This window comes from Danio rerio, chromosome 18 (genome assembly GCF_052040795.2).
Source record: "Danio rerio strain M-AB ecotype USA chromosome 18, GRCz13ab, whole genome shotgun sequence".
Lineage (NCBI taxonomy): Eukaryota > Metazoa > Chordata > Actinopteri > Cypriniformes > Danionidae > Danio > Danio rerio.
Window position 1 is genome coordinate 17,750,167 of NC_141038.1, and position 19,527 is coordinate 17,769,693.

The window sequence follows — 19,527 nt, forward strand, 5'->3', positions numbered from 1 at the left end:
AGTAATTAGACATTAAAACTGAAATAGGAATTCATGATGTCCATTGAGGATAGACAACTGTAGCCTAATTAACTAAAACATTACTGTTAACGGACCCTTAAATTTAAGCTGGTGTTCATTCATTCATTTTCTTTTTGGCTTACTCCCTTGATTAATCAGGGGTCGCCACAGCGGAATAAACTGCCAATTTATCCAGCATATGTTACACAGCGGATACCCTTCCTGCGGCAACCCATCACTGGTAAACACCAATACACTCTCAATCACACACATACACCCATGCAAACACAGGGAGAACATGCAAACTCCACACAGAAATGCCATCTGACCCAGTCGAGACTCGAACCAGCGACCTTCTTGCTGTGAGGTGACAGTGCTACCCACTGCATTGCCCAAGCTGATGTTTGTATACTTAAATTTATCAGATGATGAATGAATCAAATTATGCAACAAGACTGAAGCTGAAGCCAGAGAAACTAAATCATTGCTTCCAGTGATTCTTTAACTAATTTTATTTTAATTAAAAGAGACTGGTCAAATGGCCTCACACCTTTTGAACTGCTTTTTATCAAGGCAATTACCTTCGACTTGGGGAGAGGTTTAGACATGCTGCTCATGTGTGAGGTAGACACGACGAGCTCTTTGCAGATGCAGTTATTTTTATGAGATTTAGAAAAAAGATGAACCCGTTCTCTGACACGATTCTGCAAGTGCACACAGTTTTTCCTGAAAGCTTTGAACATTTAAGACCATAGAGTGCCTGCCAAGGCTGAAAAACTCTATAAAACATGTTTGCATTATGTTACAACTGAGAAGTTAACTTGAATATGCCAAGTAAACATACCACTGCTTGTTTCTATTTGACATTTAAAGCTTTTCAGTTCTGTTTTAACTGAGAAAACAACTTCAATTAGCTAGTCATTCACATAAGGATGGGTTTGGGTACAACATGATCTTATGCACTGAAAACGCTACCCTTTAATAAAAGATATTATAGCTTTCAGCATGTAATTACAAGATTAAAACAAAAGAACTGCGAGTTGCTGTCAAGTAAGCAATTGTGCGGTTTGTGTAGTCCTGTTAACACCTCACCCACACAGTTTCTTACAAACAATGGAATAAAAGAAAAAAAATTAAAACGAAAGAAAATAATACAGTGAGTCAGTTTAAAAGATGACCTAAAATTAGTTTATTTGTTTTTTGGTACAAGTTCAAAACTCATTGGTGCGTACGAGAGAAACATTAACATACAAATCACTGACTGAAGAGGAAAAACACCCCTAACCACTCAGGAAATGTCAAGGCAAACTGACAAGATAATGGGACTACTGTTTTTGAAGACTGCTGGATGCAGGCCGCAGGAATATTTTGTCTTAGGATGATCCAATCACTTGGATAAAAAAAAAAAAAAAAAACATTTTTTGTGAACTTGTGTTGGGTACTTTGATCTAGTGAAATAAAATGCAAGTGTCTTGTTACATGATGGCCTTGAGTGTAAAATTTCATACACATGACAAACCATTTTAAAATGTATTAAATATAAATCTATCTAATAATATTATCTATACTGTCATGATTGAGATAGTAGGGCTTAATAACACTTATTCCCAAATAAACACTACTTTGTCATTAGTAAATAATTTATGTACTAACATAGAACTGCTACAAGCGTTTTTACACAAGCATCTCCTGTAAAGAAAATTGGCAACGTCTTATAAAAAGTTTGATTAAAAAAAAAAATTTCAAGTAAAAAAGGTTTCTACTTCTAACATTGAGTAACTACCCTGCTGAAAAAACAGCTTAAACCAGCCTACACTGAAAAAAATGTACAAAATTAAGATATGGTTAAAAAAAAAATAATAATAAAAAATGATTTAAAGATAATTCCTTGGATTTACAATTATTTCCTCGGATTTACAATTTTAAGGTAATTTTTTTTTTATTTTGGATGAATTTAATCAATCAAATTAAATTAAACATTACTAAATGTAATTTATTTGTTTAAAATCAATCCGTATATATCGTTCACAACAATTTTGCAGAAATATTTTTTTGTGTGTGTAAGCTGGCTGGCTGGTTTTAGCTGGTGGACCAGCCTGGTTTTAGAGGGATTTGGGCCATTTCCATGACCGCCTGGTTTAAGCTGGACATAGCTGGTTTTGGCTGGGGTCCCAGCTTGGCTAGGCTGGTCAAGCTGGTTTTAGCTGGTCATCTCCCAGCCTGACCAGACCAGGCTGAAAATGGCTGAAACTAGCCTGGAAATGGCCAAAATCCATCTAAAACCAGGCTGTTCGACCAGCTAAAACTAGCCAACCAGCTTAGGGTGTTTTTTCCAGCAGGGTAATGCAAACCTACATAATAATGTGGTATTGTGTAGTAGTATGTAATTTGTAGCACGTACTACTAGTAACAAATAAATTATACCAGTACTAGCTAATGAAAAATGTGATTAAAAACAGTAATATTTTTAAAAAAGTTATAAATAAGCACTAAAGGGTAATGGATAAGTATTACTCAATGGAAAAATATTTAACTAGTAACTAAAATTAAGTGCTAGCATGAAAGTACGAATACATTTTAGTTATTTTTTTATGTTAAAATGGCTTGCCATGTGCAATGGAAAAGTTCAACCCTCTTCCCTTTTGTTATATGCCACTTTAGTTATCGTTAGCATTTTTGGCCAAACAGCCTGTAAGGATGCCATGGTTTTCATAATTGAAAGCTCAATATTGGAGAGCTGCCTTAACACAATCTAAAAAGGACTGTTTACATGAACCGGCCGGTGTAATTGTTAGTGCTGGAAACACTACCACAGCACTAGCGAGAGATAAAAGTCAGTAATTGCCGTTTTCACGCAAGGAAATTACGGTGGCGACAGAGACCTGGCAGGCCTCTGGTTCCTCCTGAACTGACAGTGGAGGTAAACAAGTCACGACGCTGACAGTCAAGACATTAAAGAGCCCTTGGACTCTGTGTTGCCAACACCCTGCAGGGGGTGCTGTGTGGGATCAGAGCCAATGAGGGGGAATTTGGTTATTATCTCAGTGCGAGCCGGCACTCAGAAGGAGCCAATGAAGCAAGCCTTCATTAACACCCTCTGAACACCAAGGCCTGCTGCATAATGCAACTTTTTAAAACCCATTTGTTTTGCATTACAAAACGGAGCCTTCTTTAAAATCCCATTTGTTATGAGTCACGCTGAATGACAACAGCGCAACAAGTTGTTACCCTTCAGGAACTTGGCATTAAAGACCCTGCATTAATTCAATGAAGCAATGAGACTGCACTCTAATAGAACTCCGCTGTTCTCAGGTTTTAAAGAAAGGATGAGGCAATTACTTTAAAAAAAGATGTCCTCAAATGTCTCTTTGACTGACGAAAAAGATAAAAGTTTCCCTGTTAGAATTAAAATATTCTCGTGTTTGTATTGATGTCAGAATGGACTTTTTTACAGAGCCTTTGTCTGTGAAAGAAACATTTGTACTGTGGCTGTTGTTGACAACACTAAAAGAGAACTGCTGTCCTAAAAAGCCAAGTTGCAAACATCTAAAAAAATACTTTAAAAAAAGTCCTAATTTTGCATAGGTGGTCGTTTTAATTTTTAACAGAATGTGCATTTAAAATAAACAAGTTGAAAAGTAAAGCCTATATACTGTACAAAGGCTATGGTTTGTTTTAATATAAAACAACTGCATGTTCTTTCAGAGTTCTTTTTTCATATACTATATTTTTTGTAATGCTATTAATATTTACACAGATTACACTCTTTAAAATAAAGGTTATTGTCTTTAAAGGTTCCTTGAACATCCATAAAATATTTCCATTGAACGAAATTGATTGCAGAGAAAAAAAATTGTTATTTTCAAAAATCTTACCCTGAATGGTTCTTTGGGCAACCAAAAATCTGCATTCTATGGCAACATTTTGAATTTCAGAATCTTTATTTTTAAGAGTGTTCAAATTTTCTTTTGAGATATAATCTTACATTATAAATATTTATTGTATATATGTTACTATAGGGTTTGATGAAAACCAAATATTTGTCAAATCACAAAATTATTGAATTAATAAATATCAGCAGGATTGAAAAATTACACAGAATCAGAGGGTTACTTTTAAACTATTAAAACCCTAAAAAATATTTAAAATCAGCTTATTAAGAATATATATATATATATATATATATATATATATATATATATATATATATATATATATATATATATATATATATATATATTTTAAATTATTTACAAATTTAATTTAGGCTTTAAGTGCATATGAATTCTTAATATAGAGGGAGAAACAAAAACATTAAATGACTAAATGTGAATTCATAGTTCATGTCATTTAAGCATTTAAACATATCTACAGTTTAACAGCATAAAAGAAAAGTATGGTTCACCCAGAAAAAGCTATAGGAATTTTGTCAGCAGTTACGCAGATTTTCAATCATTCTTTTTTTACATGTTCCACTTTTTCACATAATCTTCATCGAGTTGTTTTTCGGTCTTATAAATATTCTGAGAATTGTCCAGCACCATGTCTAAATACAATCCACCTGTCCTCCAACCTAATTATACAGTTAAGATAATAGCACAACAATAATGGGATTGATTCTATGGAACTCTAAATCTTCCAAAGACTCAACTAAATGCATAAATAAATGTTGTGAACTGTAAAAAGAAAGAATATTGGCTGAGGAACCATTTCCCAATTCCACACATTGCATTTCAACGATTCTGCTAACACAGTTATCCGTGTAATTTAGTGATGACACATGCAACATGACACTATCATTATTTTTACACCAGCTAGAGGGCATTTTACTTTAAAACGGTTGTAATAAGATGCTTGCACAAAAGACTTATTTGGTTGTTTTGTAGTGCACTGGTTCTCAATTCTGGCCCTTGCGGCCCCCCACACAGCTTAATTTCTGTGTCTTGTGTTTAACACACCTAATTTAGATAACAAGCTCCAAGACTGTGTTGAGATCGACATGTTCCCTAAATTCATTGCTCTCCAAATCAACTTATCTTTAAGTTAGTTCATTAAAAATGTGAAAATATTTGAGCTACAACACTTTTTGCAGCAATTTCAATCATTACAGAAATGTGAATCGTATTGAACTGTAATCATGTGATTAGCATAGAAGTCACGTCCTTGAATTCAACATGCACGGCAGAATACCCTGTGATGTCCACTTTGCAGGGCACTTATCAGCAAATGGAACAAACCTCTGAAGTGGTAAGAGAAACATACTAAATATACATTGCAGGAGGTGTTAAAGGAACAGGATTGAGAACTGCTGTTGAAGAGTATATAAGCAGTGCGACATGGCTAAAAGCAACAGAATCCACTATAATTAGTGATTCTTCTACATTGGATTCTGCACGACACAGACTCACTCTATTTCCATTCAAGTGCCATTGACATTCATTTTGAAACTTTAAAACAGTGTTGCTCAAAACTGTTGCTTAAGGCACACCAGCACTTCACATTTAACTCTTCCTAATCAAAAACACCTGAACTGACTCATCAGAACATTAGAAAAAACTCCAAAACCTGAAATGAACGGGTCAAACAAGGAAGACATTTCCAAAATATGAACTGTTAGTGTGCCCCCAGGAACAGGGTTGGGAAACACTGCTTTAAACTGTGTGTTTCTTGGTTGGAGCTTCAAACATCGGTGTCCAGAGGAGGTGATCTGTCCACACAAGGCGACAAAGAGTCCTGACTGTGAGTTGAGCTTATTCCAGTGTCTGAGTCTGTATCCGTCACATCTGCAGGTGAACAAGTCTGTCTGACCTTGCCTGTTGCCTGCTCAGAGACAGTGGCCCTGATCTGGGTCTTCAGAGATGCAGGGTTTGGCTGGTCTGGACAGGCCCCCACCTCAAGTGCACCAAGTTCTGCAACAAGATGCTGGTATTCTTGGTTCTGGGACTGCAAGAATGTTTTGTTCCGCTGCAGTTCCTTCTCAATATCCTGCATTTGGGAATGAAGGGAAAGTCCAGCTCTCATGCTTGTCTCAAGTTCTTTGCGTAAGTTTTCCAGCTCAAAGAGATCTGTTGAGGACAACGAGAGGTTTGGTTCTCCATCTAGTTCTGGACAAGCAGCAGCTGCACCTTTAAAATCTTCCAAATCAGAAGTCCAGCTCCTCAGCTCCACGTCTATATCTTGAGAGAGCTGGTCAATGAGTTCTTGGTGTATGCGAACATGTAGATCCAGTTGCTCGATTCCATCGCTGGTGTACAAATACTCCTGAAAATGGTTGTCAAAATGAGACGGTCCGTCATCACTTTCTGTGATGCTTGAGCGAGGTGTTGGGCTGCTCATTTGTTCCTCTGCATGTTCAATCTCCAAATCTAGCTCACGCATTTGGTGGATCTGCTGCCGGATAGTCTGATCCTGAGAGATGATCATCTGCACCAGCTTGTTAATCTCCTCAGAGCCTTCTGAAGTATCTCCTTTCTGGATCTTCTCCAACTTGCGAAAGGCTTTCTTTACCATTCGTTTTTGCTTCTCTGCTGATACTGTCTTGGCGTACTGTGCAGGTCCTTGGTCCCATCTTTTAGACCTCGCTCCTCGAGACTTTGATGCCCTTTTGGCTCCCTTGGATGATGGCACAAAATCACTGATCTTCATAAGGACGAACTTTATGAAAGGTTTCTCATCGCCCCATGCATTCCACAGCCGAAGGATTCGCGTGAGAGGCGGCAGTGCTCTCTCAAAACCCTTCCACCTCTCCAGGATACAAAAGTCTTTAGGTTCCCCATGTAAAAGCCTTTTACTTTCTGGTATGGTCTTGTGATCCTCCAGTAAAGCCTTGACTATGTCTGCACAGGTTGTGTGCTTGGTCACACCACAGACTACTTTTTCTTCTTGACACACAAGCACCTGGATTTCCTTCCCTGGTGTCTCCTCTACCACTTTAGACCTGGTAAAGAAATATACCAAATGTTTATTATTTTTATAATGATTATTTTCATTATTTACTGCCACACCAGAAATGTATGGCTATTTCATTGCAACATTAAATATATATAAATTGTTTGTACATAATAACATTAAATTAATAGTTCATTAAGTGATGATGCAAATAGTACATTAATAAATATAAACTTTTTATAATAAAACACTATATATATAATTTTTAAGTCAAGTATTTTCAAATGCGGTGAAATACAATTTTTTATGCTTCAACAGTTTTAAGCTTCATTGGTAGTGCTTACTTCTGATGACAGATTTATGTTTATAGCTCAGATTAACTGACACAATAAATGGCTGACATTATTCAGATGAGAAGACGTCTGCATGACAAATGTTTCATCGCTTCAATTATCTGTGGTGATTATAAGTTGCGGTTTCACAATTTTCTACTCCACTCAGGGCATAACATTACATATGACTAATAACCTTCCCTGTTTAAAATAATCAGAAGACAAATTACAAACTATTAAAAGCTTAAATTAATTTGAAAAACAGGTAGTGTTAATCAGGAATAAATCTAAAACCCCGTTTATAACTCTTTTTTTAATTAAAAGATAAAGCTAAATTAATTTACTTGGTTATTAATTTAAAAACTATATATGTGAACTAGTACTAAAACCACAAAAACTAAAAAAAAAATAATTATAATCTTTAAAAAACCAAATGCAAACATGCACTAAAATAATAAATGTAAAATATGAAATAAATAAAAATAGCAAACTAATAATAAAAGTTAAATCAGGACAGACAGACAGACAGACAGACAGACAGAACAAGAAAATGATGGATGGATGAAACAATAAAATGATGGATGGATGAATGGCCAAAATGATGGATTGCTGGAACAATAAAATGAGGGCTGGATGGAACAATAAAATTATAGATGGATGGATAGATTGAATAAAATGATCGATGGATGGATGGAACAATAAAATGATGGATTCAGAAATGGATGGAACAAAATGATGGATGGAACAATAAAATGATGGATAGAACAATATAATGATGAATAGATGGATGGAACAATAAAATGATGGATGGATGGATGGGTGGATGGATAGAACAATAAAATGATGGATGATGGATGGAACAATAAAATAAAGGCTGAATGGATGGAACAATAAAATGATGAATGGATGAATGGAACAAAATGATGGATGGATGGATGGATAGATAGAACAATAAAATGATAGATGGATGGATGGAACAATAAAATGATGAATGGAACAAAGTGATGGATGTATGGATGGATGAAAGGATGGAACAATAAAATGATAGATGGATGGACGGAAAAATAAAATGATGGCTGGCTTGATGGATAGAAAATAAAATGATGGATAGATGGAACAATAAAATGATGGGTGGATAGATGCATGTATGGATAGATGGAAAATAAAATGATGGATGGATGAAACAATAAAATGATGGCTGGATGGAAAGATTGATAAATGGAACAATAAAATGATAGATGGATTGCTGGATGGATGGAACAATAAAATGCTGGATGGGTAGATGGATGGAACAATTAAATTATGTATGGATGGATGGATGGAACAATAAAATGATGGATAGATGGATGGATGTAACAAAATGATGCATGGAACAATAAAATGATGGATTGAATGATGGAACAATAAAATGAATGATGGCTGGAACAATAAAATGAAGGATAGATGGATGATGGATGGATGGATAGAACAAAATGATTGATGGATGGATGGATGGATGGATGAAACAATACAATTATGGATGGATGGAATAATATGATGGAGGGATGTGTGGATAGATGATGGATAGAACAATAAAATGATGGATGGATGGAACAATAAAATGATTAATGTATGAATAGAACAAAATGATGGATGAATGGATGGGTGGATGGATGGAAGGAAGGAAGGAAGGAAGGAAGGAAGGAAGGAAGGATGGAACAATAAAATGATAGATGGATGAATGGAAAAATACAATTTTGGCGGGCTGGCTTGATGGATAGAAAATAAAAAATGGATAGATGGAACAATAAAATGATGGATGGATGGAAAATAAAATGATGGATGGATGGATGGATGGATGGATGGATGGAAATAATATGATGGATGGATGTGTATGTGGGTAAATAGATGGAAAGGTAGATGGATAGTCACATTAGAAAGGTAGATAAATGAATAGACAGACAGACAGACAGACAGACACACAGACAGACAGACAGACAGACAGACAGACAGACAGACAGACAGACAGACAGACAGATAGATAGATAGATAGATAGATAGATAGATAGATAGATAGATGGATAGATATGTAAAGGGTGACGACCACCATTTTAATGAATGACCTCGTAGGAATGCAATATACATGCAAGAATGCAGTTGGTTGGTTAATATTTAAAAAAAGCACCTACTTATACTCTACACGAAAGTAAATAGTTCAGCTATTTGCATAGCAGACCACTCGATACAGTGTTAGTAGTATATAAATTACAAAAGCAATGCGATTTTGTAGCCCTAGTCAATTGTAATAGCCTGACAAAGTTAAAAACTCACTGCAAGATTGTATGACATCTAACATTTACTGTATAGAAGGTTATTTTTAACAGCTAATCCCACCTGTGCCATGACATCACTGGCATGACATCATAATGGAAGTGTGCAACCCTGGCATTTACATAATAAGCAAGTAAAAGTATACAGTAGCTTGTCCACACATGTCAGACGCATTGAAACAGACAATATGCTACTTTACAGCACAATACAAGCATTCACGCAGACTTAACAATGCATTTCTTGGCTTGTTATACAATTTTGATCCATTTAAAGAGTCTGAATAGTGTGCAGTGGGAAATCGATATTGTTTTCATGTAGTGGTCTGTTCTATTTAGTCTTTTCCAAAATTGTCATGAGTACAGGAAACAAATGAAGGGGGGATGGAAGCACCTGTGTTTGTCTTTTGGGAAAATCAATGGTGACCAGCAACATCCTGTTACATACATCCTGCCAACAAGTTCATGTACTGTGAGGCAATGGAACATAATGAATTCCATTTTATAGATGCAGCCTACTCCAAACTAATGGAGAAAAGCAAACGGTCTGGAGTTTGTGGATTAAAGGTTAAAAGGGTGATAATGGTAACCAAATATTTTGTCTGACACTACTGGTCAAAAAGTTTGGGGTCAGTAATATATTTAAATGTTTTAAAATTAGCTTATCCTGCTCATCAAGACTGCATTATTTAATCAAAAATACAGTACAAATTGTAAAATTCTGAAACGTTATTGCACTATAAAATAACTAGTCAAAAGTAATTTATAATCTAATAATTTATTGCAGTGATTTTAAAGATGAATTTTCAGCTTCATTACTCCAGTCTTTAGTTACATGATTCTTAAGAAATCATTTATTATTGTTTTAATTATTATTAATAATAATATTATTATTGTTAATGGTAATAGTATTAAAAGCAATGAATAATAATGGAGAAATAATTTCATTTGAAACCACATAAAATAAGTAATGAATATATATTTAATAAATAAATATTTAACAATTGTTTTTACATTTAATAAATGCCGTCTTGAACAGAATGGCTGTCTGAAATCGCATACTTTCATACTATAGTATGCTAAAATCAGCAAGCGAGCCAAGTAGTATGTCTGAATTCAATTCGAAAATCAGTATGCAAGAAAAACCTACTACTTCCGGTGGGATTCTGAAGTGCGCATTATATGTACGGTGGGCTATCCCATGATGCCCCGCGAGAGAATTCATGAGCGAAGCGACGCTACTCACACGGGTAGGTTACGTGATCATGACAAAATGGTGGATGTAGTACATCCGAGTTCCATTTATTCTGCTCACATTTATACTGTATAACATACTGCTCTAATGGCCGAGTAGTATGTTTAAATTCAACTGCAGTACCTACTGAGTAGTAGGCGGTTTCGGACGCAGCCTATGTTTTTTTTCATTGACTTGCTCATACATTTTATCAATGTTTAAGGATTACCAGTTAAGCCAACAGGTTTGCTTAACCCTTTGGGCCTGTTTCATGTTTTGAAATTGTAAATGCTTCATTGGAATAGGATGACATAGGAGTTTTTTGTCACATCAGACATGATCATGCTCCACTATCATCCTTTAAAAATTCAATCCAGTTATTAGTACAAAATCACTGTTCTTGTTTTTAGTTCCCTGGTTTTATATATGATTATATGCATTTTTAAAAAAGGTATTGTATTTTGTCTCTGCTGCTTTATGCTGTATCTGCTTTTTATGTTTCCTTTTGGCCAAGTCGTCATTGTAAATGAGAACTGGGTCTTAATTGACTTTCCTGGTAAAATAAAGGTTATTATTATTTACATGTTTAAAAGCATTATAAAGGGTAAAAAAAAGTCACACTTGCTACTTCATAGTTAAAAGTGACTGTTTACATGGACACCAGTAATCATTATTTTCCTTAATCTGAATAAGACGATATATGATTAAGTAATAATGATTAATATGATTAAGGTGTTGCATAAGTTGCTTTTTGAATGTTCCCTTCATGATCCCGTTTTACATGTTATAGCACATATTTCGATTATTGTCATTATGTGTATTCACCTTTCCTCCAGAGTTTTTAATTTGTCGACTTTAGCTGCAGTTTGGCATTTTCATTTAGGAACATTTCATGCACACCACCTGTGACAAACGAGATATTGGATGCAAGTATGAACAGCTGGAAGTGTGAAGTTTTAATGGAATTTGGTACTACCGCACAACATATGGGAAAAAATACTGCACAATTCAAGATGCAGGTGTCTGTGGTCCTTCACTGACTTGGTAGGTGCAGAGAATAGTGTCAGACGGCCGTGTGTATTTAGACTATCTTGTCACAAAATGCGGCATAAATCCTACATGACGGTAATGGTTTGATTTCGGTGTTTACATGTATTTACCACACTTTAATAATGCAACTAAAATAGGCATACTCCACATGTCTTTATCCGAATTCATTTTAGTTTGATTATGACTTTAGTCAGATTAATGTGTTTAAAAATCTGTTTACATCGTACACTCTTAAGTATTGTTTTAATTGTATTAAAATCGAATTATTGGTGTCCATGTAAACATACTCAATGACTGACATAGCTAAAGAGAACATGTTAAGTAATCTGGATCTTAAGAACCTTCAAATAAAATAAAAAACAAAGGGAATCCAAAACCTTACCTCTCCTACCTACAAAACCTACTTTATTAATTTATTTATGGATCAGGCGGTTACATGACTTTACAAGCTTTTATTTTTAAACACCTCCAGAAGCCACTTTTAGATTATGAAATAATAATAATAATAATAATAATATTGATAATAATAACAATATAGCAATTATTGATAATTAATAAATAATACAAATAAATAATTAGTATATTAAATATAATGGGAAAACTGTATAAATACTGCATAGTATTTTAAATATTATATCTAAAAAAAATTAATAATAATCCAAAATTGTTATTGATCATATTATTTATTAGTGATTTCCCTGAAAAAGACAAAGGTTACATGTCTAGTCTTCAATCACTTTTGACTGTAAAGAAGCCAAGGGTGACCCTTAAACAAAAAAGGTCAGAAGGTTAATGTCACCTAAATGTTACATGTCCTGAGGGTAAGTAATGACTCATTTAAATCTTAGGGTGAACAAGTTAGTCCACTGCATAAAACACTTATTTTTAAATCTAGATTAGATGTATCTTTCATACCCTAATAATCACAAGGGCAGAAACATTGTCAGAGAAGCAATGAATGTGAAAGGAACAGAACACTCTGCTTCTCAACTCACAGAGCAAAGACAAACACATGTGTTGCCACTGAGAACACGCTGTGTCCTACAAACAGACTCAACACAGTGTCTGGACCAGGAACATAATCTCCCTGAGAGTCAGTCTATCAAGGTTTATTAGGCTGTATAAAATTATGCCTGGGAAATTAAACATCAGTTTGTGGGCCATTCGTGTGATATATTTCCTTTCTCAAATTCATGATCCTTATATCAGTACATTAAGATGTAGGTATTGATACAGTATAATACTAAACCTCATGCAGCAGTTGTAAAACTCGTCAGTCAGAGCAGATGTGTGATCATGGGTACTGCCTGTCAAATGATTCCTTAATGGAAATATAAAGTTTAGAGTGCAAAGTGAAAAAAATAATTAGTAAACTAGAAAAAACTAATCAGTAACGAGTTCCACAGATTTATTTTGAATAAATTTCTTTCTTCAAAATATTAATTTGTTTTTAATTGGTTCAAACTGGACTCCTGCTTTCAAAAGCTTATAAAATAAGCTGGATTTGTGTTTAATCCACACTCAACATTAGCCATTCTGAATGATGGACTTGCAACATCATTTCACGTCTCTGAAGGACATTTTTGCTGATTTAATATAAAAGGGTGTGTCATGATGGTGCAGTGGATGGAAGGTTGCTGGTTCGAGCCTCAGCTGGATCAGTTGGCATGTCTGTGTGGAGTTTGCATATTCTCCTTATGTACGTGTGGGTTTCTCAGGGTGCTCGGTTTTCCCCACAAGTCCTAAGATATGCGCTTTAGCTGAATTGGGTAAGAAAAATTGTCCGAAATGTATGTGTGTGTGAATGAGTGTGTATGGATGTTTCCCATTGATGGGTTGCAGCTGGGAGGGCATCCACTGCATAAAACATATGATTGATAAGTTGGTGCTTCATTTTGCTGTGGCAACCCCAGATTAATAAAGGGACTAAGCTAAAAAGAAAATGAATGAATAAATGAATAATATAAAATGTCTTCATAATTATACGTATACAAGTTAATTTTATTAATTTTCTTTTACCTCTGATTAGCTATATTTTAGTTTTCCAACTTTTGGTTAATTAGCTTTTTTTCAGTGACATTTTCATGCTATAGTGTAGGTAAACATACCATTTACCCAATCATGAGCAAAAGTAACTTATTTTCAGAAAAGTCGTTTGTTCAACACAAGCGGCAATTCGGCAACTCGTAACTTTTTGGTTTGGTATCTAATTTGTATGAATCCATCTCATTTGTACAATTTAGTACGATTTACTTATCCCCTAATGCCGGCTGAGTTTAGGGGTGGGGTTGGGTGCCATGCCACCTTTTTAAAATTGTAAATTTTTGTATGACTGAACTTGAACAAATTCGTTGGAATGTTTGTCAACTCGACTGACAAACTGTAAAATAGTTACATTTCCACATGGAATCATGCTGCTTTATTTGTGCAAATTCAATTTCATTAGTACAAAAAAAAAGTAAGATTTATAAAAAAGTGTTGTGTACCTAACCCCCTCTTAAACTCATCCGTCATTGGTGAAGGAACAAACCATACAAACATTTTTTAGAATTAGCCACAAAATCAAATTAGCCACAAAATCAAATTGCTGTGAGATTGTGTAGCATTATGCTACCTGAGTCCTATCTAAAGCCAAGCTCACACTCTGCGAGTTTTATTAATCCTTTATGAATATATCTCGGCAGACTGTACAAACATGATTCACATGTCAGATTGTAAAATCTCAGTTGTTAATGTCAGACTGAACAAAAATAAAGACATGCAAGAAGAAAACTAATCTAGAATTTGCCATCATCCAATCTGTGACATGTTCAGTAAATCTTTCTGAAATTATATGTACTTTCTCAAAGCGAATATGATATGTAGCGTTAATTTGGCTCACCACATATAATTTTTTGGGTTTGACGTTGTGCTGATTGCAATATCAGATTCCTATTGGTTCTTGAATTGACAATGGTCGTAGCTGAAGTCACTCTGCTGTAAAGTGTCTGAAATCTTCTGAAACTGACAGAATTTCATCAATTGGACTAATTGATTGCAACGACCGTTAAGCCACTGTCAATAAACACGTCAAACCAATAATCAAAGACCACAGATGGCAGCCCAGGATAACAGGAATCTTTACGGCTTTTTCCAATTTATTCCTTAGATGGCCAGCGTGAGCAGGGCTTACAATGTAAATTTTGTGAGGAAAATGGTTTATTATTTTTATTTATTTTATTTTTGGGGGGAAAAAGGTCCTTGATTAGCAAAATTGAGAATGTAAAACATCTTCATTGTATTTTAGGCTCTATTTACACCCAGCATTAAGATGCATTTTAGTCGACACAATCACAAGGATGACTCTAAATACAGGCGTAAAAAGAATCTGAAACATTTGGAAGTGTGCACTTTTTACCACTTTCAGAGATCGTTGAAGGTGCATTTAACTGACTTGCAAACGCTAGTTGTCAAATGCATTCAGACAGCCACAAAAACAAAACACATACTCTCCATCGACTGATCAGATTACTTGACATGTTTGAGAAGCATGCATGCTAGTCAGACAGGTTTTAAACTTTGCGATCTGAAATAAAAACTGAAGTTTGATTTGAAAGTGTAAAATCATGTTAAAAGGCCAATGTTTTCTTGCATGTTCTGATTGTTACTCAAACCCAATTTCAGCATATATGTCTTGTAGCAGAAACAAGAGCTGCTACTCTCTTTCTCTTGTCTTCTTTATTTTTTAAATATTTGATTGACAGATCAGAAAAAAAGATGTATATGTGCAATAGGTCAAAGAAAAACTAAAGCGTACAAACAAAATGAAAGATGAAAATACCAGGTGTAGATGGGAATGGGATCCCCTTTGTCTACTTGTGACCTGATCAAAATTCATCTTAGTCGCAGGTGTGAACAGAGCCTTAGGTGGAGCAGTGTGTTTATAGCAAAGCAAAATATGAGTTAAAAATCATAATGCTGCTCCAGAAGGTTATTATTTAGGTCTTAAAAGATTGACACTACGTTTGGTGTGCTAAAGAAATACATATACAATTTTGGCAGCTCAGTTAAGTGTAATAACCACCTCCAGTTTTAAAAGAAGCGTACGTTCACAAAAAAATGGAACCATGTTTAAATTAGGTTTTAGATCGACATCGTGTGGACCACATTAAATAAAGCAAAGACAAAGTTAGATTGCCTTTGATTAGACTTTTCTTTATATAATTATAGCTGGCTTTTGCTTTAAAGGTGATTTTACAGCATCATAAAAATATAATGTCCAATTAGAGAATCTCTAGCTTAAACTATAATGACAGGTGAAGAGTAATAAAATGTTTCGAAATGCAAATAAATGTCCAGCCTTAAACATTGATATAGATGGAGACAAAAATTGGCAAAACATAACAGAAACTGTGATGCAAAAAAATGTGGGATAGCTATCTGAGAGAGAATCCTCTTTAATCAACGCCACAACAAACACTATTAAATAATTAACAGGTAGACGAGACTACAGTACATGGAAACACTGAGACATCAAAAGTAAACCAGGACACTTAAAATAAATGGGAAAGTCAATTATGGTGTCGATGAGAAAAACCTCAGAGAAAACCCCTAAAAAATCTTTCTGTCAGTAATTTATGAGCACATATTAGGTTCATCTTATATAACCCAAAATATTTTTGGCGCCAAATTATTGAAGCTACCTTTCATGAAGATCTTTTGAACAACATAAAAAGCAATAAGACCAATTATAATAATAATAATTTATAGATCATAAATAATATTTGGTGTCATGTTGTCCCAATTAATGCAATGAATAAGGTTTCATTTCTTGCATCATAGACCAATTGTTTTACTTTATAACACCTAAATATCGTCAGGAGTCATGGGTATTAACTTTGTGTTGCCTATTTTTGACAGTAAAAGTTGACTTGTATTTATGAATCACCAATGATCAAAGTTTCAGCTTAAAATCTGTCATGTTCTACTGAAAAACAAAATGTCACCTACAACAGATGGCCTGAAGGTGAATAAATTAACAGCAATTTTTCATTTTTGAGTGAGCTGTCCCTTCAAACATTTTTTATTTTATGAAATATCACTCTCGTTACCTCATCTCCTTTCTTGGCCCTCAATAGAGTTATAATTATTGTGTTAAAGTCCTTATAATTTACATCAAAAACCCTTCACTTGTTCAAGCAATCGAACCGAAATTACAAGCTTTTAAAAAACAAACTAGAACAACACGAATGTTAACCTTCTAACTCTCAGAATTATATTAACAAATTATTATTTGTAAACATCAGTTTGAAAACTTATAAACAGAATGCATTGCTGACACAAGCCACTGCTAAAAACACACCACATTGTGCTTTCCAGCTGATTACATCAAACGCAGACTCGGACGTACTGACACGTACATGCGTCACGCAGGATTTAATATTTAGAAAAAAGTGACTCATTTTGGAGAAACTCATTTGGCGTTACTTAACGCCAGCTACCTGCATCCTAGAGAGACACCAGCAAGCAGCAAAACAGCATTAGTGTAACTCGACTCTCTGCAACCATGCAGTGAAACACTTGAGTGAGACTGTTGTTACAGTTACGACAGCTTTCATTCCATAACAAGAACTTTTACGTGTTTTTCATCGCGAACTGCTCTGAGTACAACAAAAACAATAATAACATTTTTTTAAAATTCGCTTCTCGTATTTTCTCTACCTTTCACACTGGTATCAACCTAATAAATGTGTACCTGAAAAATTGATGAAAAGTATGCGGTAAGACTGCGCAATCTCAAATGAAATGGATGGTGTGAATCATACCTGCTCTTCAAACGCGCCTTCAGAAAGTTTCTTCCAAAAGGAGCCATATCGCATGTCAATAAGATCACAGGTCGGATCCAAACATCGCGGAACAGAACCGATCGCGTAAACCCATAAACCCAATCAGGAAAGTGCTGCTGAGTGCTGGTGGAGGCAAAAGTTGAACAACTTGCGAACTTCAAAGAGGAGTTTCAAGCAGGGCCGCCCACTTCACACGGAGGGAGGCGACAAAACTCTAAGTGGAGCTGGAGAAAATCGTGATAGCATCTCTGTTTGGTGCCACTGAGCGAACGGGGACGAGTGCTTTTACACATTTTGTTTTAGTATGTGTAACTCTGGGGTTCAAACTACGTCTTTAAACTCATATGATATTCATATATACAGTTAAAGTCAGAATTATTACCCCCTTTTGAATTATTTTTCTTTTTTAAATGTTTCCCAAATTATTTTTAACAGAGCAAGGGAATTTCCACAGTATGTCTGATTATATTTTTTCTTCTGGGGAAAGTCTTATTTGTTTTGTTTCAGCTAGAATAAAAGCTGCTTTTAATTTTTTAAAAGGTCAATATTTTAAGGTCAAAATTATTAGCCCATTTAAGCTAGCAATATATTTTAAATTGTGTACAGAAAAAAAAACATATTTATACAATAATTACCCTAACCTCCTTAGTAACCTGCCTAATTACCCTAACCTGGCTAGTTAACTTAATTGACCCATGTTAAGCCTTTAAATGTCACTTTGAGCTGCATAGAAGTGTCTTGAAAAATATCTAGTAAAATATTATTTACTGTCATCATGGCAAAGAGAAAAGAAGTCAGTTATTGTTATTAAGCTATTATGTTTAGAAATGTGTTGAAAAAAAATCTGCTCTCTGTTAAACAGAAATGAGGGAAAAAAATAAACAGGGGGGCTAATAATATAAAACCTATCCGCAACATTTTGAATTGGTTAGGAAAAAAGGAGTTTAAACTTTCAATAATACAGTGCTTCTATACTAAAGCAGTAATTTGGGCACTAAAACGTAAAAAGTACTCAAAAGTATAATTTATGTGCTAATATGCACCTTTAAGGTACTAATAGTACACAGGGCTAAACAAAGCACAAAGGTGGAATGGCAGCATTTGCATCCTAAAACTAGGATAGATGGGTTATAATAGCCTAGCAATTACGAAAACTGAAATTTGACATCTTAAATTAAAAAATATATATATTGTGTCAATTAAATGTATTTCCAGGCCAAGGAATATGGAAATAATAATAATAAATAGAATAAAATAAAATATAACTATAAGGAAATATATATATATATATATGTGTGTGTGTGTGTGTGTGTGTGTGTGTGTGTGTGTGTGTGTGTGTGTGTGTGTGTGTGTGTGTGTGTGTGTGTGCGTGTGCAGTGGCGCAGTATAGTGCTGTCGCCTAACAGCAAGAAGGTCGCTGGTTCGAGCCTCGGCTCAGTTGCTGTTTCTGTGTGGAGTTTGCATGTTCTCCGTGCGTTCGCGTGGGTTTCCTCCAGGTGCTCCGGTTTCCCCACAGTCCAAAGACAAGGAGTACAGGTGAATTAGGTAGGCTAAATTGTCCGTAGTGTATGAGTGTGTTTGTGAATGTGTGTGTGTGGATGTTTCCCAGAGATTGGTTGCAGCTGGAAGGGCATCCGCTGTATAAAAACTTGCTGAATAAGTTGGCAGTTCATTCCGCTGTGGCGACCCCGGATTAAGAAAATGAATGAATAAATGTATATATATCCCCCTAATTATAATATACAGAGTATGTAGAGTATTTCTCTATTATTTCATAAGGGTGCCCAAAGTTTTTTCTTATAAAGTGCCAAAAACCTTGATTGAGGGCTGTGGGCCAAATAAATATACACCAAACTCCATTGGGTTATAAATTGGATTGTTTATGTTTAGTT

At 34.9% G+C, this 19,527-nt stretch overlaps 1 protein-coding gene and 1 long non-coding RNA gene across 2 annotated transcripts in view; both read right to left on the reverse strand.

Moving 5' to 3' along the window:
• LOC148679549 (uncharacterized) overlaps nt 1-19,527 on the reverse strand; it is a 225,324-nt gene that overhangs the window by 49,070 nt on the left and 156,727 nt on the right. The window lies entirely within an intron of this gene.
• On the reverse strand, nt 1,166-17,780 carry rassf9 (Ras association domain family member 9). The gene is made up of 2 exons (XM_087293097.1): nt 17,615-17,780; nt 1,166-6,937 (listed from the first exon to the last, which is right to left on the reverse strand). Exons 1-2 carry the CDS (start codon nt 17,659-17,661, stop codon nt 5,680-5,682), a joined length of 1,305 nt encoding a protein of 434 aa, XP_087149223.1. The 5' UTR covers nt 17,662-17,780; the 3' UTR covers nt 1,166-5,679.

What these genes read in the sequence shown, in the direction of transcription:
- rassf9 (XM_087293097.1), bottom strand. Translation starts at nt 17,661, where the DNA reads ATGGCTCCTTTTGGAAGAAACTTTCTGAAGGCGCGTTTGAAGAGCAG. An exon ending in AAGGCGCGTTTGAAGAGCAG is followed by an intron (nt 6,938 to 17,614) that starts GTATGATTCACA and finishes TTTCTTTACCAG; the next exon opens with GTCTAAAGTGGTAGAGGAGA.